At 42.4% G+C, this 25,078-nt stretch overlaps 2 protein-coding genes across 7 annotated transcripts in view; one reads left to right on the forward strand and one right to left on the reverse strand.

Moving 5' to 3' along the window:
- LOC119659922 (dipeptidase 1) overlaps positions 1-9,492 on the forward strand; it is a 394,749-nt gene extending 385,257 nt beyond the window's left edge. For all 5 annotated transcript variants that reach the window (XM_038068255.1, XM_038068254.1, XM_038068256.1 and 2 more), the window contains one exon: positions 8,903-9,492. In XM_038068255.1, the coding sequence (XP_037924183.1) occupies positions 8,903-9,010 (108 nt within the window). In that variant the 3' untranslated portion in view covers positions 9,011-9,492. The remainder of the gene's footprint in view (positions 1-8,902) is intronic.
- The window catches only part of LOC119659923, a 122,042-nt gene that overhangs the window by 80,802 nt on the left and 16,162 nt on the right, over positions 1-25,078 (reverse strand). The window lies entirely within an intron of this gene.

Consider the following 25,078-nt stretch of genomic DNA (forward strand, 5'->3'; position numbering starts at 1 on the left):
TCTCCACTATACTTCCAACCTCTCAGCACAAAATAGTAAATATTTCTTTGACGTGTGGGCACTGAAATATTTTTTCTTTGAAGCTGTTCCTGTTCATGTCCTTGTTGCGTTTTGGTAAGTGATTCCACCCAAAGGAGTTACTTATTTTGTGTCTCCCAAATGAACTGTAAATACTTCCAAAATGACCAGAAAGTTTCTGTAATACTATGGCTCTTGGTTCGATTAGGTGATACCCCTCTTTTCACATGCGGTAGTAGTTGCGACACCCCAGATTGAAGAAAAGGCTAGAAAATGTTTCCACAAAAACTTTGCTTCTACCGTTTCTCTAAAGCCCCTAGTGTCTCTTTAATAACTATTCAGATCAACCAGGCCGTAATAATTATTATTTTATTCACCTTTCATGAATATAGGCTCTGAACCCTTGCGCTACAAACACTAATTCCCAGATAGCTAATTTGCCTTCATCGAGCACTTCATTACAATCCTTCACATCACGTCGCGTGCAAAGGAGCAATTAACGCCGATGAAGGACAATCAGATTTACAATATGAATCAATTTCCTCGCATAATTCCCCAGAACGAAGTAAACACAGGCACCGACAACCACAACTAATTGAGGGTGAACTACCCTTCTGGAATGGTGACAAAACCTCATTCTATTTACTATTAGTCGTTCAGATCATTTAATACTTTCTAGACCGTTTGACCGACATTTTGCTTATGATAAATATTGGAGCCGGGAACCGGGTGTACGTGCTCACAGAAAAGGTAGCAGGACATTAGTACTCGCAGGATATGAGGCGGACAAGCCCAGGAAGGGATACCTGTCGGGCAATTTATTGTAGCTTAAGAATTGAAACCCTAATCGATAGAGTTGAAAATTATGCCTCCCCTTTGCCGTTTTATATTCAGTTCCGCTTTCAGGTCTGAAAAGGTTTCCATTATCCCTTCCGATTGTTGCCATTACATACGTATTGAGTTCCTTTACAATTCCTTGGAAGAGTTTTTTTCTCCTTACTTTGCCAGAATGATACAATAAAAACTCCATTTTGTGGGATTACGTTCAGGAACGTTTCCACTTAGTTAGCAATTAGGGACGGATCCGAGAAAAAAGGGGTTCAACGATTTTCGGGGGCTGATTTATCTGATACATTGAAATTCCAAAGTTGACAATTTTTTCCTAATTTCGGTTGTGGTAATCGATTACGAGTTAAGGGTTGTAAGGAAGGAAGTTGTTACTGCTAAACGATGATGGCACTTTATATTGCGGGAGAGGTCTGTGGTATGATTTGGGGGTGACAAAAATAACACTAAATTTTGGTTTTGGTAAAAGAAGTTAAAGGAGGTTGCGTTGTAACATGAGACCCTAGCTGAGTGGCAGCCTGAATATCCAACTTCCTTATCAGCTCCGTCCGTGCAGAGACAGCATGGCTATAAAGTTAAATTGAAAGGACTCGTCTTATAAACATTTTCTAGTAAATGATGTAGATTAAGTAGCTTCTAATCCATCTCCGAAACTTTATTGAAATCCATTGATCTAAGTTCTCTATATCCAAAGCTTGACCTGCTGACCACGAATCATTACTTACTCAAGTTCTACTTTCAACAAAGTCACTCGTACATCATACCCCCTTCTTAACATTGGCCAGAACTAATACAAAAACTGGAGAACCCTCTAATGCAGGCTCCGCCAACACAGCATTCATTTTACCCTTAAAAGGAACGTTCATAAAAGCCACTGACAGCACACTATGAATGCGTGGCGGTTGGCTTTTCGTTTCGAAATAACTGAATGTCATCATCAATCATGGAAGTTTTTCAGCCCATTAATCTGACAGTTACTGGCGGTGATATCTGCTTTTGTTGCCTGGCAGGAGAATCCATCTTGGTCACCAGAACATAGCCCAGCGGGACACTAAATACACTCTATGCGCACATATTCCAATTTTCCCGACTCTATAGTGTTTATCTCTCCCATACGTGGTAGCGGGGGTTGTTCATAATATCGTACGGGGGTTGTGTTTTCAGTGCTTTATAGTTTCAAATATATGAGCGCAGAACTGGTGCAGGATTGCGGCTGGGGGTGCGGAACGTAGAATTGCTTAATTATAAATAGCACTGTCAGAGTGTATACATATTATCATGTGTTGGAATGTGAAGGTTTGATTGTCTCACGAATGACGAATGGGATAAGCATTCCAAACATTCACTTGCATTTTGAAAGATTCGCTGTTATATTAATTTCAACACTTTTCAGTTGTAAAGTCCTGCAGAAGGACAAAATGAATCTAGTTGAACGTAGAATGGATTCTGCGATGTTCCTTTGTACATTCTTGGAATTTGTGGACAATGAAAAGAAGCATCCGGAGCTGAGTTTTGGAATTAACCAGACCAGAAAGGACCTTATAAATCAACAAGCGCCTAAACGTAACAGATATGAGGTGGTGAAGGCAGGTTCCTTTCTAATCACGTTCTTCAGCTCATATAGTGCAAGGAAAGTTTACGCAGTCTTCCCGGCAAAACAACAACCTGATCATTTCGATAAGGACTTTTTGAAATGATCAAGCAAATGGGAGTTTCACGGTAGTTGCGTCACATCACGGGCAGAGTTCCTTTGTGTGGTCTGCAAATCAGTCCACGTTCGAAAAGGGTCGTATTGTTAGGCTGACATGGCGGCCACTCCCGTGAAACACGAGAACTTATCTCAGCTGTATATCTAAGCCATGGAGGCAGGTTCAAATGACTTTCCCAGCAAAGGTAGGGGAAAAACCCGAAATAAGCAGTCGCTCTCGTTAAAATTTTATATAAATTGAATGAAGAGCAGATGAGAGAAAGGAGGGAGAGAGGAAGGGATTCACACTAAATATAGCATACTAAAAATATCAAGTCATGTTAAGATCTATAGGTCTCTAGTGTGGCGGATAAAGGTCGAACTGACTCAATTTACAGAAGACTTATCCAGTCCTCAAACACTAGTCAGTCACGGAATTGCGAGTAATACTAGGAGTACGTCCACCATTGCGTTATAAGAACCATCTCTGGATAGTGATTGGTTGTCGAAATTTCAAAATTGAAACTTCAACAAATACCAAGGATAAGAATTTCTGAAAAGACAGTCATCCGAGAAATGAGATACGTTCTACGGTATATTCATCTCCGCAACGGTTACCGACTTTGCCATGGTGAGGGAGCTCAGTAAGGAAAATCCTCTGGGGAGCAAGAGGTGACACCTCAAGCCAAACGGTAATCAAATCCTGAAGTCAAGCTGTTACTACCTTACTGAGGGCTGAGTGTTTCGGCAAAAAGTTACTCTGCCGAGATTGTTTCACTTTCTCCGGTAAAATTGAGGTCATGGCAGGTAATTAAAAAAGCTAAAAAAAAATAAAATTAAATCTCGATCCTGACGATCTAACTTCAAGTGAAGGGGCAACGCTAAGCTCGTCGATGGAGAACCTGAGTCTAGACTCAGATCTCCACTTACTTACTAAGTGGGAACCAATCTGATTGGAAGCCACTTCTTAACGGATCAGCCGAAGCAGGCCCTCTCTGTCAGCACTCCTAACTCCGGGCACCACCTGCTGCGGCTTAAGTCTTGCCCATTTGTAAGCGAGGGGGCTGTGAAAAGTTTGAAGGGAAAGGAGCACCCGGGGCACCTGCGGCTAAGGGTAAACCGTAGTGGCAACGGTCCTAGGATGATCACAACTCTTCGACAGGCAGCAAAGAGGGCTCGGCCGGCACCGGTTACCTCAGGAGCAGCAAGTTCATGGTACCTAAAAATGGTTGAATTCGGATAGAATTCCTCAACGGAAACATTTTACACAATGTGTGACCATATTAAGAAGGGTCAAAGGGTAGTATACGTCCCAGGGCGAAACGTGGATTGGTGCCCACGATGGAGCATAAAACCTGGGAAACGCTTTCTGAACTAACATCAACAGCTCTACTACCAAAACCCTATCTTCACCTCCACGTGGTGACCGCTGGGAGCTCTTTCTTAATGAAAAGCTGCAGACGGCCGCGTCTAAAAACGGGACAAATTGCACCAACTCCTCCAGGTTGGGGGTTGGGTAGGGTTGACAACCCTCAGCCTTCATGAACGTCAGAACATATGGGGGGGCCAATATAGACTCGGATTACTATCTCGTTGCATGGTGCTCCGTGTTCAAATAACAACACCACCCAAAATCCCCTCTGACAATCAAGTGAGAGTTAACACTAAAGCCACCCACAACGCAACCCTCCACAACACCTAATAGAGGGAAAGATGCGGAATCTGTAGAAAGTTGGCTGCCTGGAAGCGGTTAGTTGGGAGGAGGGGCATTCGTTTTTTCAACAGCAGACGGATAAAGGGCATACGGAATTTTACTATAGAGTCTAAACATATAGGTGAGATCATCAGGAGGAAGGAGAAATAGGCAGAGAGCAGGTCTTCCAGCAAGTAATGTCATACCCAGATAGGAGATTCAAAATTGCAAGGACAAAGGAATCCTTACATTCAGTTATTGTGCTTCTCCTTGGATTACGTTTACCGGATAATGGGGGAATGTTGAAACCTCTGGCGTTAGTCGCGAGAAGGAATGCTCAAAAATCATGGGGCGAGGAAGGGGTGGGGGTTCTAAAGTCCAGACCGTCGAGTACGGCAGCTGAAAAACGGTCGTCATAAATTTAAATATGACAGGTGGAATCCACAATAGACCTGACATTCGTAAACACCTCATTAACCAGAGAGATGCTTGTCATATTATGAAGGATCATAATTCCATTGACCATTAGGCATTCTGTATGACGATTTGAGAGGAATCAAACTCCAAAAGAAGCTCTCGCAGAATACCGGATAAGCTGGCCGGATGAATGGCATGCAATGCCACTGTGTCCAAAAGTAAACTGCTCACCGTAGCAATCCAACAACTACTGGAAAAATGAAACCGTGACACCAGCGGCTCGAAATTGATTCCATTCGCAACCATTGCCAGGAAGCTCGTTGGAAATAATGATGTAGACTGAAAAGGGTCATCCAGGAAAACAGAAGAAACTGGCTCAAACAGCTCTGCGCCACATAGAGGGGAGGGGACTTCACACGGTAGTCACAAAGACTCTGTTTCTCTCACCCCACAGCCTAAAGAGGGCTGTGGTTCAATACCACTATTAGGCCACACCTACTTTTGTCGAAAATAAATTTGCTCGACTTAATGAGAAAAATGAAGGTGAAATAGACTACTAGCCATCGCCGCAAGTGGCAACTGTCCGTCGGAAGATCAGTAAAAATTCCGTCGGGCCTACTCAATTATTGATACAGTAAGCATTATAGTGTACCTTGCAAAACATGTAATAAATTCTGGCGGTTGTTGTGCCATACCGTGCCAAAAGGCAGAATTAAATGTCAAAAATGCGTCCGGCTTCACCTGCTGAAGCTGAATTCAAGATGAATTAACAGAAACACGTATTCCTGGTGGAAACTTTGCTATAGAATGCAAATGTTTCCCTTGAATAGTTCGACGATAGTAGTTACATATGTCAGTTCAACGAATGTGATGGTCCACTCATCGAAAAGTGATCACCATTCCTAGAAAGGAAAAGACAAAGTGCAAGTAGACAGCGCCTTTTATAAAATTCCCTTTGATCTTCAAATAGGGTATAGCCGCGTCAACTTCACCCCATCAAAAAATATTTCGATAACTTCCACAATTTTCCGAGGGGTCTGCACTTCTCCCATGTCCCCTTTCAATTAGTTGCCTATGGCGACGCACATGTCGGCAATCCTGGGATGCTAGACTTTATTGCAAGGTATAGTCAGCAAAGGGATTACAAGCGTTCCGGAATTAGTAATCTATTATATCTACTGCAACTTTCGCTTCCATATCATTTATTTGTGATGACTTACCGGGTTGTCAAGGCAGTGTCGCATGTTCTCATTACGCGTTTTATTATTTGTTCTACCTTTTCTGCAGCCGTACCGTCGGGATTATGGCCTCCCAATAGCATCTCTACGATTGCATCCACTTCAAACTTTTTTATGGACCAAACCTGATTTCCAGTTCCTTAGCGACCGAACATCGCCGCATGGCGCATAATTGATCTGAAGGAAAATTACCTGGTGATCGCTATGCGTATAATGCTCACTGACAAACCAGACCATTCTCCTCGCCAAAGTGGCGGTTACATATTTCATTTCAACTATTGTGTCCGACTTTGTCCCAATGAAGTCCCCATGAAGTTGATCGCATCCCAGTGCTTCTGACATGTTAACATTGTTCGTACCAAATTTTGCGATTTCAGCACCTCTCCTAAGGTCTCCTTCTTCCTTTCTTCCACAAATATTGGACAGGACGTAAGTGTATACGTAATCCTCGTATTTCGGGTCCTATGGGACCCCATCGCAGTTTGGACAATCGGATGAGGTAGCTAGTTTAAACCTGTGCAGGTACGAGCGATCTCCTCCATATCCCGTGAGAAACTGGGAGATTAGAATTAATTTCACCATGGCGTCTCTCGCACCCCTCCTTGATTAAAGGGATGAGCTTGTGTGTTCATTTACCCTTTCCCAAGCGTTTCCAACACTCTTGCTCTCTATTTACAGATATCACCCTTTCGAAATTCTTCATTTGCGATGGAGGAGATATGAACCCAATGTTGTCTCATCTGTCTGTCTTTTTTTCAGGAGGTGGAAATCTTGAAAAGACACTGGTCTGGACACACCGGGGGGTTATCCACTAACACCACCCTCGACTCCCTCCCTGCCCCGCGGAACCACCATAAGGTATTACATCACGGGGCGGAGCCAGCTCATTCTAGCTTAACCCGATTTCTTCCATACGCGGCGCTTTTCTCCTCTCCTCTGCCTTTCGCAGTCTGGTTTGGATAAATGCGACCATGGAGTTGACCACATGCCAATTTTCTTGATGTGCTCCCATTTTCGGCACCAGATTTTCTGGTACCAGCACCTCTCCTAGAGTGTCCTCTAGACTCATCTGTCTGTCTGCCTGGTGGCCTGTTTCTCTGTCTGTCGCATGCATTTTGGAACATTCAGAAACTGTTAAACAGATTAACACCAAATTTGGTGGAAAGATGGGAACCGGGAACGCCCAAGAACGTAGTAAGCTGCATCGGTCCCTTTAAGGGTTTCCTTAAACGGCGGATTCAAAATTTTTTTTTACCAAATATAGTCATGTTGGGTATCAAATGAAAGGTGCCGAGTAGTGGTTTTTCAAACTGTCTCAATTCTGACATCTAACTCACAAGGAGGGAGGGAGTTTGGTGGGAATCGCACTGTTACTAACTTATTAAGCTATAAGACGACAAATTTGTCGGTTTAGAGCAAATTTTAAGCCTTTGAATACCAGTTGCACGCGAAAGTGAATATTTTAACATTCTAACATAATATGTACATTACACGCTAGGTACTAATGGGACAAATATTCACTGAATTTTTTTATATAAGAAGTACACAAAACCTCTCAGCCCTAAAGCATCCAGTTTCTGGTTTCCCGACTTGTTTTCCATGAAGTTGACTCTTCACGATAGTTGACAAAGCCACTTACTTTGACTACTTAAATTGGAAATTTGGCATTTTAGATTGATTCATTCATACCACTATAAGGGCGCATTGGGCGTGAATATCGAGTTTACAGACTCCTAGAATTCAGGAGGAATCTTATTGGAAAACTCCTTTACAAAATAATAAGGACCATTTGAATTGGCACTTGAAACCAGGCCACTTTATTCATCAATTTCTCTAATCCTTTTTCTTTTCTATAATTTTCTTTCTAAATTTCTATTCATTCAAAGCTTCACTATCAATTAACTTCCCAAGAATTCTTCACGATGAATGAACTCGCATTGAAAACTTCAACAAAAGCCCCTTTCCTGAGTCGAGGCTCTGAATAAAGGAACTTCCAATCGATTTCTATCATCCCAAGAGCAATATTGATTTCAGGACTAATCCAAGATAAATCTCCACCTCATTCTTCCACATAAGAGCAGCTTGTGCTCGATTCTTTGACTTCTTCCTCCTGGGAAATATGGTGGTCGTGGTCTAGGCAAAAAGACCATCTCCGAACTTAAGTTATTGTTCCGTTGTAATCCTTAATTAATAACGTTGGTAAACTTAAGTAAAGTTGCTCTGTCAACAGTTGACCTGAATATAATGGGAAAGAAACGTCCTGTGACGCTGGATCTAATGATGATTTGATTTGATGACTTCCAACACAAGAGGATAACCTAATATTCTTCCTTTTCGTTGCCGCATGTATGATATTGTTTTCGGCAAGTTCTCGACCGGAAAAGTTGATTGGAAGACAACAAACTAAATAAGAAGGATATGGAGGGAGCCAAGTGTGAATATAGAGTGAATATAATGCGGTTGGAGGATTTGATCCGGAAGCATAATGTAATGGGTGAGGACGATAAAGAAGTGGCTGCTTTAATTAATGAAAGCTGATACTATTTCAAGAATAACTTTTAGATAATAAAGCACTATAAAAGGTTTGCTGAAAGTTTGAAGTTCAGTTAACTGAAATGAAGCGGTTTCTTTGCTTCGACAGGATGAAAGTATATTAATAAAGTTTGAAACGAACAGCAGAGCCTTTTAGTTTTCCGGAAAATATAACCTTATTTTATGAATTAAGTCAACTTTTGCGCTTGCAAGGTTAATATGCATTATGGGGTATAATGTTAGGTTAAGTGCCCGTGGGTTTTTCTTTGGGATTTTCCCCGAAGATTTTCATATAGAATACTTCTAACTAGAAAATAAAGTGGCATAGATAGTGTACCCCTGACGTTGAGTGTTAAGATACTTGCCACCTTTGTGTCATCTGCTTGAAATTGATGGTTCCACCAAAAAAACAACCCCCATTGTATCTAGTTCCAGTAACAACATTAATCTTTTCTTAATTTTCTTTTAAAGGTGCGAGATCAAATGGAGACCCAAGGCGTTCCACCAGTGGATCAATCAATTCCACCCGAAGACATCCTAGGCAGATCGTATTGTCGTTACTCTGGACCAAGAACATGATACTAACCCTAAATCGTGAACTTAAACTAACCACCGTTTGCGATAATCGTGCAGATGTATCTGATGTAATATATTTAGCTAAAAATCACTAGGAAAGAATCGATAACTACTTATTTATGAAATAAGAGATTGAAACCAAGAAACGAAACCCCAAAAAGTGACGGTCGTGATCACAAAAGGGGTATGAATTGAACTCTGTACAAAATAACAAGATTTAATGAAATATAACTTAATCGAGATACACAACTGCATCTTCTATTGTAAATACTGTTCATAAAACAAGAGAAACCCTAACAAAACTAACTAGGACGAAAATGATATCAAACTTTGTAAATTACAATAATTTTATTTTTTACGTTCATTCTCGACCCACTTTCGTTCGAAACAGTAAAGCGAAAAAGGAAAAGTGTAAATTTAGATAATGTAAATCAAGAAAATATTGAATCTAATTGACAAGCGAAGAAAACGAATCATCTTTAGCTTAAGAAATGGAAATAAATAAAGAAAACTAAGTAAGAAATTCTAACACATTTACGAGAGGCTTTTGTACTCAATGAAATTTGCGACGAAATTACAAAATAAAAAAAAATTGATAAAAATGAATTAGACTACGAAGAAATTTCCTTGAGGAGATTTCAGAAATTGGAAAAACTTTTGGAAAATTAAATAGAAAAACTGCACAATGTAATAACACATTTGAGTGTGGTAAAATTGACGGTTTTATATTGTCGATATCTAAATTTAGGGAAAAGGTGAATAATTGGAGGAATTAAGAGAACAATGGAGGATTTATGAACAAATGAAAATTTAAATAAAAAAATGAATTTATGAATAAAATTTATTTTTCTTAATTGTTTCCAATTGAAGGTGAGTATCTGAATTTTTATTATTTTATTACTACATAGGGACTTGCTCGGAAAGTAGCACTTCTGGTGGTGAAGTTTTTGTAAGTTTATCATTCTGAAAAAAATGTACAAAAAACCAGATAAAAGAGGTCCGTCAAAGATAAAAGGCATCGAATATAACAGCAATTCAAGAGATGCGTGGTTGGCCATATCAGAAAGGAGTTTAGAGCTGACACAAATTGCCGCTGTGTAAAAGGAAGGAGGGTGTGGAGTATACCCACATTGTAGGCATCAGCAGGTACTCGAAATACAGAACAGGCTTCAACACAAATCGCAGATGAAGTTGATACAAACCAACCCCAACCACAGGCGGCACAGGATATACATATTCTCGCAAACCAGCCGAGAGGGCGAAGACCAAAAAACATAAAAGGGAACGCGTGGGCTCCTGAAAGGGCAGCCGGACAGCGAATGTCAGAGAACGTGTTCTGCTGGAAGCATTCGGGGGACTCGACATCAGTGCTGGGACCACGTACATTTTCAGAGGTTTAGGCTGAACAGTTGCTTGGAAAGTTAGTGAGGACGTCACTTACATTAATAACCAAGATGGGTGCCCAGGTGTTCGGCGAATTGGACATATTCTCCATGGTGCTTGAGACCGATATATCCCTGAATGATACCGCTTTGGTGGCATGTGATGCTACCATACCCAAAACTAGACGGCTCTCCATTAGGTTCCGGGCAAAAAGACTTTACCTGAATCTTGGTAACATAGCCAACTGCAGAACCGCCTAAAAGGAGCGATTGGGAAAAGGAACTGTTTCAAATAGATGTGCGAATATACCGATATGAACCCTTTGGGTGGAGCTTACAGGCTGGTGTTAAAAACGGTGGGTCATGTCAATGAATGGGAAATATGTGGAACAATCGGTGACAATAAACCCTCAGGTTAACCTAACGTCAATAAAGGAACCGTAGAGCAACAGGTAATAAACATAAGCCCAAAACACCTTTGACCGTCCCCAGTAGTACCCACAAAGCATCGAAGCTTGAAGACTCTGTTGAGAACTTAATAGATTGTGATGCAAATGCCCGACATATTTGTAGCAAATTCAGTCTTAGAGTAGAGGAGCTATTTGATTTTATTACTTCAGCTAGTCTAATGACCGCGGGGTACAAGAAGAAATGAAGTAATCGACATAAAAATCTACATATAGACTATACCATAAAGGCGAATAACTAGGAAAACTCGTTGGACATAGTTTAGTGAACTTCTTGGCTGCCAAGTGGAACGCCTTAGGCGACTAAGGACTCCTTTCGCGAAAGAAAATGGATTGAGAACTCCGAATCTCTGATTTTCTAAGGAATAACTAGAGCAGAGCAGAACTGGAAAGAGCTTGGACGCGGTCAACATGATTCGCATCCTACAAATCAATACGCATCGGAGTGCAACCGCTCATGAGTTGCAAGCGCGTTCGCTGCGGAGATCAAAGCTGATTTAGTGCTCATCACGAAGCAATAATGGACCCAGTTTCATGGCACCCTGAAATATCAGGTACCGCTGCCAAATGAATTCGGGACGATACCCCCTTAGGGTTCTTACCCAAAGCCAAGGGAACGGCTTTGCCTCGATTCAGTGTTCAGGGATAACGTTTTTCAGTCTCTACCTTACGCCGAATGAGACGCTGCCGTACTTTCGACGCAGGTTTGATGCTTTGGAGGGCGCTATTTTGGGCATCCGTGCCCAGATCCTGGTCGAAGGTGACCGCGTCGGAGTCACTGGTGTCGCTGGTGGACGAGTGGCGAGTTCTGGAAGACTTCTCGGCAAGCGACCACCAATACATTGCCTTCGAAGTGGTGGACACAAACTTTTGGTGTGCACCACCTCAGCGCTCTTTCTGTACATGGAACGTTGGAAAGTAAACAGTGGGAGGTTAGTCGAAACTCTTGGTGCAGGTGGGGCCGCACTGGAGAGTACTCCTAGGGGTGGTGGCATTGCAGCTGACACTCTCGTAAATTCAGTTATGAACCTGATAACGACGGTCTGCGGAGCCCCCATGTCCAGGAGGGCATCAGGACGTGGCAAACCTTCTATGTATTGGTGGGCGGTGGAAATTGTAGAGCTCTAGAAGGAGTGTCTTCGCCGCTTAACACAACGTCTAAACAACCAACCAAGCAAGTTTAGAAACGGATATCTTGCGATTTAGTACGTGGAAGGACTCAGAAAAATTGGTGTAGATGACATGGATTTTCTGGTTTGGCAGTTGATGAAGTCAAGTCGTGTTCTCTTCAGCTGTAGTAAATATGGCAGTTAGCTGTCTTTGGAACAAGAAATGGAGAGCAATATAGGAAGGTAGTTCTCGTCGGACGACGGCGCGATGGTTGAGGAGGTAGAGCGTCGGCATTTTGATTTCTCTGCTCTGGGTTGGAATCTTGCGTTAAGTGTGATGATAGTGAAGTGTGACAGTGTGAATGCCCTATACTCCACTACGGAGTGGACGGGAAACGCTAATTCTCATCGAAGACGTGATTATCATCTTAACGTGTAGAAATAATGAGTACCTTCTTTCGAAATTCAAGCAAATGATTTCCTTCGGGACCCTTGCTAAAAAATATGTTAAGAGGAGAGGAATGTGCTCTTTAGTATTTTACAAAATCAGGTTTACGAGACCGGGTCTAAAATTGATATAAACTTCATCAAGGAAGAACCTAGCTCGAAAGTTGAGAATGGATACGGTATGAAGTACGAAGCTGCCGATTGAGCTGGCGGGAGAGAAAAAAAGAAGAGGATGTGAAGGTGTACACCATGAATAAAAAATTGCCAAGTAAATCATGACTTGCAACAAGATACCAGAGGATCTAGCAACTTTGATGAAATCTGGAAAAACTGGGCGTAGTTGCGGGACTGTAGTATGTGGTCAAAAGAGCTTCAAGTTTTCGCGCACCAATTCTCCTTCGATTCAAGCTAGATATTCGTTTTGGAATTTAATTATCAAGGATGTTATGCAGAAATGGAAATTTAAAATATACGAAGTCAGATCGGATTAGACTTTAAATTTGAAACTTTCTCCTTACAACGAGTTTCTGGCTAATCATTTTACGGATCGCACTGGTGAACTAGCTTGAGTAAGAGTTCAGGGATATAGGTAAGGAAGGAATGCAGTTAAAGAGCGGGTCAGATATGATGGTGTAAAAGATATAGTGGACTTGATTACACTTCTCTACCCCTTTGGACAACGAACGAAAGTCCGCCGTGGAGTTGAAAGTTAAAAATCTTCCCATCCAGGCAGGTTTGAATAATGCAGATAATGTGGAGTCAGAAACCTGGAGCAGACGAATTGAAGTGCAACAACATAGTTTTTAGACTTTTGACATTTTTGCCGAAAAGTCTTAAGTTAAGAAAAAGTTCAATTCAGGTGAATAAAGAAGGTGAACGGCCCTGAAATCCGCACTCTGTTTTCTCTCTGATCGGACTTAATAATAGCACTTTGTTGCAAAAAATGATATGGAAAGACATACTCTTGGTATTACCGGGACGAACCTGTCATCCTACGTCAGCTACCCACACAAGAGATGCAAAGGGGATGAGTTGACCTAGCATCTAGTTTAATCAAAGACATTGTTCCATTGTCCGAAGGAAATTGATAGGTTTATCTCGAAATGAAGAAGTGCTCACTTGGGAAGGTCACTTTCAAAAAAGGGCTACCAAAGGAAGCAAGGGCCTACAAAGGCAGATTGTAGTGCTTATTATAACCAATGAGAAATACCATTAGGTTCTGGCCATATATCGGAAAAATATATTTTGAAGCTAGCCATTGATGACCATTTCGCCGTTTCGAATACACTCTATGTAACATTGCCCAATTACTCCACCATATCGTAGACTGATCCCTACTTGATTTTCCGATCGCCCTGAGCTTACACAATCATGAAGGGTGCCTCTACGATACAAAATCTGCATCCCACCCCGCCGTTCCAATCAAATCTCGTGTCATCTCAGACAAATGCGTCTTAAACAGTAGGAAAAGGAAAAAAACCTTGACTACATCATGTCCGCAGGAGGTACCAAACCTCGAGCACGCATAGCCACACATATACAGTACTTTCCAAACCAGTACTTTGGTTCCGTTGAACAAACTTGTCAAAAGTATGTCGAGTTATGTCTAGTGCGGACACACGAGGTAGAAGCTTCTCTCTGAAACTTTAAGGCGGCGCTTGCTGACGATGCTAAAAGTTCATTCCAAAAGCCAAATATTACGCTAACCTTGAAAACAACCGACGACTATATTTCTGCCTGCAGGCATTTTTCTGAAGCACACGCAAAGTAAAATTTTCTCCTGAAAATTCTACAAAGGAGAGAAAGACACAAAACTTTTAACGGCAAATTATTCATTATTTTTGCTATCATCAAGCAGTTCTAGCACCTTCCGGATGAGCATACGTTTACAGTTTTGCCAATCATTGGACGGTCTAAACAGCCTTGCAAGAATTGACTAAGAACTCACTTAAACAATCTTGCCAACTGGATTAAATCCCAAAGTATATGGAAGGGGATGGGAAAATTGGGTAGCAATTACTTTTTCACGTCAATGTACTTTGACTATGGATGCCATAAACCTACTGCTTGGACAATGTGCGACAACCAGACTAATCGCCGCCATTGCCGGGGGCATGCAGTCTTTCTTCACAATTATGAGTCAAGTGAGCTATGCTGCATAATCCGCAATGGGATAAGGAAGAGCAAAAGTGATCAAGAATCTACTCGAAAACTCCGAATTGACTCCAAGTGACCGTTACATTCTATGTCTTGATAAGCGGGCTTTGACGGTCACCACTGTTTTTTATCCACAATGGACCAGTGTCTTCTCCTTGCGGTTCATCTTTATATCTGACCAAGGTGCACAATTCCACTCAGCATTTTTCCCCAAACTGACCAATCTGTACAACTATCCATCGAACACCCAATGTTCGCCCTTACACAAACAGCATATCGTTAAACCCGACCAGAGGGCCAATAATCATCTTCCCACTCGAAATAGCCTTCGAAAAAGCACTTCAAGCTCCTTTGGTGGAAATATTACGGCACGACGCTTCGATTCTCAAGCGATACTTTTCTTCATTGGACGTTAGGCCCCTGTTCTCTGTCGTTTATAGAAGACGTTCGATCATTGGAAGCCAATTCCAGTTTCCAGATATGTTTCTTTGTAGAAACCCCGCTCACATTTATTAACGCCTTTCAACTTAACTTGGAAACCGCTGGGGCAAACCTACCCTTACACAAAATCATTCGCGAATCTAGCGCCCAGTAGGTGTAAGCAGCTATCAAAACAGAGCAAGTGAATAACGTTCTGCTGGGAACTTACGAGCAGAACCGGAGGAGAAATGAACGTGTCACTCCCACAACTCAAGGTAGGTTTGCGTCGAAAGCAAACCCCCAGCTCACCCTGAGCAACTCTCCCTTTATGGCTTGTATCGTGTCACTTCCAAAGGATGATGTTGCGCGACGGACAGCAGAGAGGCCTCAATGATAAACGTGCTTCAAACATCCACGTATTCAATAAATAGTCTCCCTTCCTTCCATCAAGTGATATCTCCCAGTTGAGGAGTATCGACCCCACGTACTCGAGGAAGGGGATTAGACTCAAGACTGAAAGGGATTCATCCGAAGTGGCTCTTGCCGCGAAGCCTCACCGAAAGTTGTTCGGTACTATGGGAATCGAGAAGGCCCTCTGAGAATATATGTTCCAGGGGAATTCCTAGGGGATGTGGTTTTGACCCGATTGTTTATGGTTCCTCTTGTGGGAGTCATATGATGGTTGCGCCCATATTGCACACAGATCTCCTTGTGGGCTCAAGCGAGAAATAGCGCTGTACAATTTGGGCGCCATACCTCTTAGTTGCGGCAGATGTGTTAGTTAAGCCTCGCATTTACTGGTAGGAATGCTGAGCCTGCAGTCAGTATAAACTATTACTGCGGTGCTAGTCATGACAGGGCATTGATTGTGGCCCCCAAACCAATCCGTATCGGAAAAGCACCACGAGATTACGCCTTCATGGTGGGTACTTACATTAGCCCCCAGGACTTTCACCAAGTGATATCTTATTATTTCCGAACTCACTACCGTCCTTCAAGAAGATGATAGTGAGGTCGCTCACTCTTGCGAAGCCCAAGGGTATAGGATTACTCGCGACTTTTGCAATTCACGTCATTGCAGCTGCACATACGAAACTACCGTCAGTCGTCATCAGTTTAGGTGTTAGGTGCCAACAGCCTGCTGCGACGCACAGCTATACAATTAATACTCTGCAGTCCCGAATATGTTAATATTTCCGCCATTTTGAAACAAGCGCTTACTCTACTGAACAACATTTTTAATAAAGCCGAGAAATGTCTCCTTATCGCCATCATATTCTACAACACATCAATCAATTCTCAGGATAATACGCAGTCAAAACATTCACTACAAATTGCTTAAAGCACAATGAATCCTTGCGCATAGCATGGTTATTGCCTCATGCCATAAAATTTATCATCTCCTAAGACTGCCAAGACTAATTGTTTCTTCATATCAATTCCCATCCCTTTTCCGGTAGCATTTATGACACTTTCGCATCCGAATATATTCACATTTCATTTAATATCACCTTTATCATCATCATCACCATGTCCCCAGCCCCGAAGTATCCTGGTAAGCTCCCCGTTTCATCACCGTCCGAAGCAGGAGTGAGTTACGACTTCCGTAGACAATATCGATAAAATGTTATCTCTTCTCATTTTGCCGTGGCACACTTACGAGTTGATTGTGCCTTTCATTGTAGGCGCCTAGTTCTAGTCATCGCTGTCTATGTCACACCCTGGAACACCTGCTGTCGTTAAATTCCCCGAGACAAACGTCTAGATGGCAACTCGTTTCGCTGCATGCCCCCCATGATCCTGCAGATTCTGTCTCCTCACTCCATCTTACTCCAATGTTTATCGTTTTAACAATAAGCTGTAATCTGTGTAATGTTTAGAAAAATAGACAGGGGCTGCCGAAATAACATCCTCCGTATTTCATCGACCCTGCCCGGAATCCCAAGTAATCCTCGAAGTACACTGTCAAGGATTTATGACACGAGCAGGATATATTTTTCAGCTGTAACGATTTGGGAAAAGGTGACATCAAACAGCTGTTAAAGGCTTCGGATATACTGCGGGATGTCTTGCCGGGATATGAAGGGTAGTCCTGGAGAGGACCAAGAAACTTTGGTCAGTGGTAGGTAGTGGATGCTGCGGTACATTGCGGCTGACCTCATTCGAATATAAGCGATGGTAGTAAACAAGTTTTTGTTTATTACTTTTATCTGACCATTATTTCGGGAGATTCATGCACCGATGGGCTATGAATGAAATATTAGCCTCAGACAAGTTGTTTCACGGCGAACCCTTCATTACTTCTAACTAAATAGGACGAAGGGTTCTAGTAGGCACGAAGCATACTCCTACGAAAAGGTGGCCAGAATTTATTATTAGAATTTATGTGCGAATTATATTCAAATAAAATCTGATTCGGAGGCACATTCTAGTTCGTCGGACAAGGCCGTTTCGTCCTGAAATGAGACTCACCCCTTTCTCCGGTCATTGCGCGTGAACGTTAGCAGTAACCAAGGATTAAGGACCCTTGGAAATTTCTCACCATAATGTTAATATCTCGAGCCTGGCTCCTTACGCACCCATTACGCAATTATTACATTCCACACAAGACATCCTGCTCGGTCTGATGTGGCACTAAAACAACGAAACCACTAAAACATGTCCAAGAGTTCCACTCGATATTTTATAGTCCTTGCGTCTGGTTTATGAACACTACATTGAGTAATCCCATGAAAGGGACATTCCTTTCTTGCGGATTTATGTTTTCATATATTACAACGAAAAAACTTCTTTATTTGCCCGAAATATAATATTTCCATGTAGGTTCCAAACTGTTTTGTCCTTTTTATGCCCACAATTTGATTTACCATACACTCTTGGCGATTTTCTCGACTAAAAGGAAACGCACAATGGGAAAGTCTGTTCTCGGCCGGATTGTGACTTTTATTAGTTTTTCAACTTTGAATAGAATAGTTCTTCCTTTTTCTTGGTTGGGTTGTGGCGGATTTAAGGACGCGGTCCTCGATATCTCTGAGATGGGGGTGAAGGTTGGATGGAAATGGAATGTTTTCATCCTGCGTAGTCAGGGGGCTGTTTAATTTAATTGATCATAAAAACATATTGATGGTGGAGGATACAGTGAGGTAATTCAGGATTTATTGGAAACAGTAAAAAGGATAGTTTCCATTTGTAATTTATGGCAATTCGGATTAGGCACGTTAAACGAGTTTATGTTGTTGTGATGTAAAATTTCCCGTGAAGTTAATGTGGTTTGATAGATAAGCAATATTTTAGTAGTTATTATGAGAATATGTCCTTGCGAGTGGAGGGAGGGGATGGGAGTGGGTTTATGGTGATGCACGAAACGGAAAAACAAAGAGGTTTCAAGGGTTTGCGTAGCTGTTCTGTATTGGGCCGACTTTAGGTTTCCTCGACAGTGGACTAAGATTTGAAAGGGCCCTTTTGTGACTCCGTAGTAAAACTTAAAGCAACGAATCAATATAAGTAGTGAGAATGTCCTTTTTAATGAAAACCGTGGGTCCTTTTTAATGAAGCCATGGCTTCCACTCGTACGGATTTTTTTTACTCCGAGACCTTTTCTAGAGAAGAAGGAAATGATCGTCAAGATCCCAAAGAAATGGATCCGTTTTGAGTGTGTCAATTGGAGGGGTATCGGCGTGCTCACTGACGTTGATCATGGCTTGAATGCATCTCGAAAGTTTAGTCGACAGAGAGCAGGGTGAATTCCACTACGGATTTTCCTGCATTGACCACATCAACATTCTACCGCTAATCTTAGAGCAGTGCACGGAGTTTAGATTTTAGCTTCACCTCCTCTTCATCTACTTCGAGAAAGCTTTCGATAGGGTGAACATGTATCTGGAGTGTTCTACGCGCGAGGGACATTCCAGAGAAACTAATAGCTATTATCACAGCAACATATGAAGGCGCAAAATGTCACATGTCGCATCATCAAAATCTCGGAGGATTTTGGGGTCCAAAGCAGAGTCCGTCAAGGTTTCATCCTGTCACCGATATGATTTCTACTTGTTATTGGCGACGTTTTTCATACTGTCTTCTCCGGAGGACGAGGAGGAGTTCAGTGGACTGTGACATCCTTCTCAGGTACCTCGACTAAACTGATGATATCTGTTGGACTGAAGATAAACACTACCAAAACCAAGGTTCTCAGTCTAACGAGTCAACGCACTCTCCCTATACGCATCAATGGGCAGAGCATGAAAAGCGTCGATCAATTTGGATAACTAAGAAGCGTGGTTTCTGCGAACGGTAGCACCGATCTGCTTTGACTGCCCTATCTGAAATCTAAGTTGAAACTGTTCTGTGCTAGCATTCTTTCTGTGTCTGGGTCTCCCCAACAGCACTTGGCACAGAATAATAGAGGAATCCAAGCATCTCGGGAAGTCGTTGGGGTGCTGAAGCGCATCTCAGGTAACCGCGAGCGATGGCGCGCAGGTGTGGTTGACACACTATACCCCACCAAGGGGTGAATGGCAACCATATATATATACACCCGAGTGATACATTAGCAGTAGCCGTACATGTTTTGTGCAAAGCTGTATTTTGAGTTAAACAAATTTTATGGGGATTTATTCGCTCAAGTTGGTTTGAATGGTTTGAAATGGTTTGAAAATGGTTTTTCGTTCCCATTTCTATATCCTTGAAGAACATCCAATGAATTCAGCAAAATGGGGAAATGGAGAAATGGGATATGCTCTCTACCTTGCGTTTTATGCCGCGGAACTGGTCCAGGAGCCAGTGCCCGCTGTAGCAGAATGTGTAACTCGATGAATGGAAACTAGCGGCTGCACAGAATTATGGTAGGTTTATCCTTAAATAGTATGTGGATAAAAAAGGATATGATAAGGCAAAGCAGAGGAGAGAAAGAAGTTTAAACTTCCAGTGGAATAATACCATGAAAGTTCTATGAAAAGAATAAGGGGTCTCGACTATTGCTATCCCACTATCTTTCAAGGATATAATGAGGTCGTCGTAACATCATAGTAGTAACAAGGACATTTTGAGTTTTCATCGTGTATTCTCCAAAGAGCTGCCTTAAAAGGGAGGAAGGAAGAGAGGCAGAGGATTGAATTTCCGTTAAGAAACTAGCCTTTACGAAAACTCGGGGATACAACTCATTAAGTCGACACAATTGCTAGCTTATGCTCGAAACTCATCAACGAAGAGGAACTTCTGCATACTCTTGACACTGCTGTGAAAGAATTTGAAGCACGCATAAATGAGGACAAAAGGAAAATAATGATGCAATCAAGAAGTAAGACGACATAACGAGCGTCAACGTAGGGGACCTCAACATCCAATTCGTAGACAGCTTTATGTACCTGGGTAGCAACCGTTTAAAGGACGTCAATGAGACTAACGGAGTCAAACGGTGGATATAGCTAGCGAATAAGACATTCTTCTTGATCCTTCCAACAATGAAATTGAAGCAAGTGGCACAGAAACACGAAGCTCCGCGTATACGAAACTATCATACAACCAATGCTATCCTAAGTGTGCGAAACCTGGACCCTAACCTAAGCCTCCGAAGATTTGCTAAACACATTCGAAAGGAAAGTCCTTGTCGAATTTGCAGAGCAGGATTGATGACGCATCGGGTAAAACTATGAGCTGTATGAACTGTACGATGATGTACGCTAAACTACAACGCCTTCAGTGGGCAGGGTATGTCCACCGAATGAACGACATTCGCATACTTGAAAAGGTTATGAACCGAATGCGAGGAAGACCAAGAGCACGGTTAGAAAGCACAACATATACAGACGTCGAGCAACTACCAGGTTCTCAAGATTCGATGATGTGACCGAGATAATTGAAGGACAATGAACTTGGCGACCAGGGTCTGACATGACTTCCTTCAACACCTCCATGCCTTAGTAATCAACTCTAGACACCCCGGCTTTGCATCGAGGTCCACAAATTCGATATTCATAAAAGCTGTCTGGCGTCCTGGCCTACGCCATCATTCTATCTCTGGCAGGGTCTGCCTCGTCCTTTTTTTACCCCCTTACAGACCCTTACCCTTACAGACTTCTCGGGCTAGATCATCCTCATCCATACGGATTAAGTGCCTCGCTCACCGCAACCTATTAAGCCGTAGTTTTACCACAACCTGACGGTCATGGTATCGCTCATAGATTTCGTCGTTATGAAGACTGCATGTGAACACGCAACGCAAATGCTGGGATATTGCTGGGATTTTAGTTATTGAGCACACAAAAACATTGGAAAAATGTTGCTTGGGCACGCCATGAAGTCCTAGCTGAAGATGAATTGCGGGCCTGCATTGCCTGAACCCAAATTAACGAAACATTCTGAAGTTGATGAAGAACAGACCGGCAAATCATACGACAGCAGAAAGAGTCGAGTTTGGGGGGAGTTTTGGTTGTCTCTTATGCAGGAGAATTATTTAAGCGAATGCTGTGCCGAGATTTGAGATTTCAAATGGAAAAACATTCATGGTTTTTAGTAGAACTTGGTTTATTCCGGATTCTCTAACATTGATTTCAAGCAAACAGAATATTTAAGGAAAATATTATTTTATGAATGCTATAAGGTTTCACAATGGATTAACTTATTGTCGGAGAGAAAATACATATATGAAGTCTCCTTTCATGTAAATCAACCCTTGGAGGTCCGGCGGATTTTCGTTTTCGTTTGTTTCTTCCTATTTTTATGCTTCCTTTCAGGATTTACAATTTTCTTTTTCATTTTTTCTGAATTGTCACAATCTTGCAGATGCCGAATTTTACCTAATACTAGTGCCAAGCATTTAGTCTCGGACGATCCTACCTATTTAAAAGATAAAGAAGCTCCGGTGGTGGCGGCAAGTGGTACGATAATGGGGGAATTCTCCTTGAACTTCCCGCAACATTAAGCAAGTATGCACAATAGTGTTCTTGTGCATGGTTTGAACCAGACTATGTGACAGTCCCAGGAAGGGTAAGGTATAATACCTGTAGCTGACAATATTATGAAAACTACAACCACTTTCTCGAGACGCCAAATTTTTTTTGATTTCCCGAGCCAGTGACCTGTAGTTCACCGTCTTCCCCACGTATTTCCGTCCAATGTGGCTACTATCGGGGATATCAACATCAGTAAGATACACGATGTAACCCACCTTGTCAACTAACGGCACGTCAGGCTTGTTGTGTGGCATGTGACGATCATTTAGAACTTGCCGGTCCCAATATATGCTGGCAGCAGAACTATTAAGTACTACCTGCGGATCATATCGGTAAATCGGAAATGTTCCTATGATCTGCCCCGGCTTATACGGAGGGTTTTGACGGATCACTTTACAAGCAGGATTATGCCTGTTGGTGTACTACATTGGTGCAGCCAAAAATGAAATGGTCCAACGTTTCTAACTCTGGACCACACAATACGCACTGGTCGTTCTCCACCCGCTCTTTCATTAAAAGCTTCCTATAAGCTCGGTGGCGACGGCGCCATCCCGAATGGCACACATAAATCCCTCCACCTAAGCAAAGAGCTCCCGAGAACACAGCCATCTGTTCGACAAACGCAAATCGCCAAATGGCTGCCAACGACAATTTACGTGTTTACCATTGATCCATCCGCTCTTGCTCTGACTTCACCCCACTCAGGGGATTGAAAGATTGATCCTTCAGGTTAAGTAAAGTCAGCCCACAGTCGGCCTTACACATGTCCTCACGTAGCAATACCACACAGTCGAAAAACAGATAGCAATCTCCAGGTGATTGAATCATAGAAGGGAAGTATCTTCAGCCAGAAGTTTAGCTGCGAAAAAGGAAAAGGAAAAGGCCCTAAATTAGCTTGGAAGTGCAATTATGGTCAGTAAATTGCTAATCATTGAATGGTACATACTTTCAACTCCTAGTACCGATTTTCCAATCAGCTCTTTCGGCTATCGAAAGAGACCGAGCTTCCAAAAACTAATCTAAGTCCTTTCTCGATGGTTAAAAATTGCATTTGGACATCTTGCCCATGTTTCCACAGAATTTTTAAATTTCTGGTCCTGAATATTGCAGTTCCTTTCAGTTACCTCTTTCAGCTAGGAAGGATCTCCACCAGCTCTCATCCCCACTACCCCCTCTCCCTGCACGTTAACGAAAAATTCCATAAACCACAATTTCCAAAATAATTTATCGTGTTCAATGGCGTAACCACCTGAACTTCTGACCGGAAATTGGATTTTGATTGCATTTCATATTCAATAGTTCGAATGGCGCCTGAATATTAAATAGAATAAAATAAAATAAACATCCACGTTTGTCAAATAGGAGAGGAAATAACACCATCAGAATGTGTGGTTCACTTCACAAAGCCCCTGAGTACCCTTTCGCCCCCCATGCAAAATCAAAAAATCAAAAAATTATTTCGAAGGCAAATACAACCCTCCTCGGACCACCTCCCCCCAGAGACGGTGGGGCAACATGTCGTCCTGAATTCAGAAAAACAGGAATAGAGTTAGCATTTACTTCGCGCAGGGTAAGAGAATATAACGAACCGAATATTTATTTTATGTGAATTGAATGATCGTTTCTGGAAAAATGGAGCCCGACCAATTGTTGTTGAGCACGTACCTGTAATAAACGATATTCAATTTACTGGTAATGTACAGGACGAAATTGCGACAGAGTCGGGGCTACGGTGGCTGCGGTGGTTGCTACCCTGGGTGTAGTCCTTGTTGTTGTTGTCGTTTGGTTTACTACCACTAAGCCATGAAGCGCGTTGACATAGCGCTACGTTTCCATTCAATTTGGTGATGCTTTGTGGATGTTGGCACTTCAATTTTTAAAAACCAAACCATGTAACCAGGACCGGTGTGTTGTCAGAGTGGTGGGTGATGAAGGGATGTATTTTGTCATCCTGATGACGGCGAATGTTATCCAGGGACAATGGCGTGTACCTTGTAAACAGTTTCTTGGCACAATGTATCCCGGATATGTCGCTTTATGGACTAAAATGAATTGGTGATGTGGAAGCAATCGTGATATGGCACGGAAAATAAAATTAAAAATGGTAAACGCTGGGGCTAAATTCAATATCACATACGCAAGTAGGTTCACATGTTTTGACTTATTGTTTGGTTGGGGGTGACAGTCTTGGCCTAGTATAAAGTTTCTAGGCATAAGGGCAACACCACAAACTTTCTGTAAGGATTTCAAAAGAGTTTTCCTGCTAATGACATCGAAAATAACTACCGAATTGTAGCTACTTTTCTGGTTCCTAGCAGGTCCGCTAGTTCAGGAGGATATCTATAAATAGTCACTACAGTATCTTGGAACAATCCCATCAGGGTAGTTCCTTCATTGAGGTAAGGAAATTTGCTTCGAAGTAGAATTACGCGTACCAAAGTGTAACGGAAGGATACACAGAAACTGATAATGAAGATAGGAGCCTTTTATGGTCCAAGCGCTAAAACTGGCTATGCCAGATTGCCATCGAAATCCACTATATTGCAGGCATGCTGGCGTGAGTGACAGCTTCATGTAGAATGATCCCCTGTAGGTCAGTAAGGCTGAGACAATATCAATTGCCCAAGGAGAACCAAGTGGGGACACCATGAAACGTTGAAGCCACAAGGACTTGCTGCTTGTGATGATAAAGCAAACAGACCCGAATGTGCACGGGACTCGCTTGAAGTGGCTTTTGTTACGAAACCTCACCAGAGTTTATCTGTTACCGTGGGAGCTCGGATACCCTCCCAAGGGCATATGTCTCAGGAGAATCTCTGGCGGATGTGTTCCCAGAGTTCCATAGTGGCTGTGGTGGTGCCTACATCACGGGCAGAGCTCCTTGTTGGCGTAAGCATGGAATTCCGCTGTATAACTCGGGCGCCGTACTACTAATTTGCAGTAGAGGCTTTAGGTTGGCCTTGCATCCACTGGCATAAATGCTGAGCCTGCACTTATTATAAAACAGTACCATTGTTGCTGGTCCTAGCGGGGCTTTGCTTATGGTCTCCAAATCTAAACGTGTCCAAAGAGGACCGTAGGATTATGCCGTCATGCGAGTTCTCACTAAAGCCAACAGGACTGTAGAGGAGTGTAGACT

Source organism: Hermetia illucens, chromosome 6 (assembly GCF_905115235.1).
Source record: "Hermetia illucens chromosome 6, iHerIll2.2.curated.20191125, whole genome shotgun sequence".
Taxonomy (NCBI): Eukaryota; Metazoa; Arthropoda; class Insecta; order Diptera; family Stratiomyidae; genus Hermetia; species Hermetia illucens.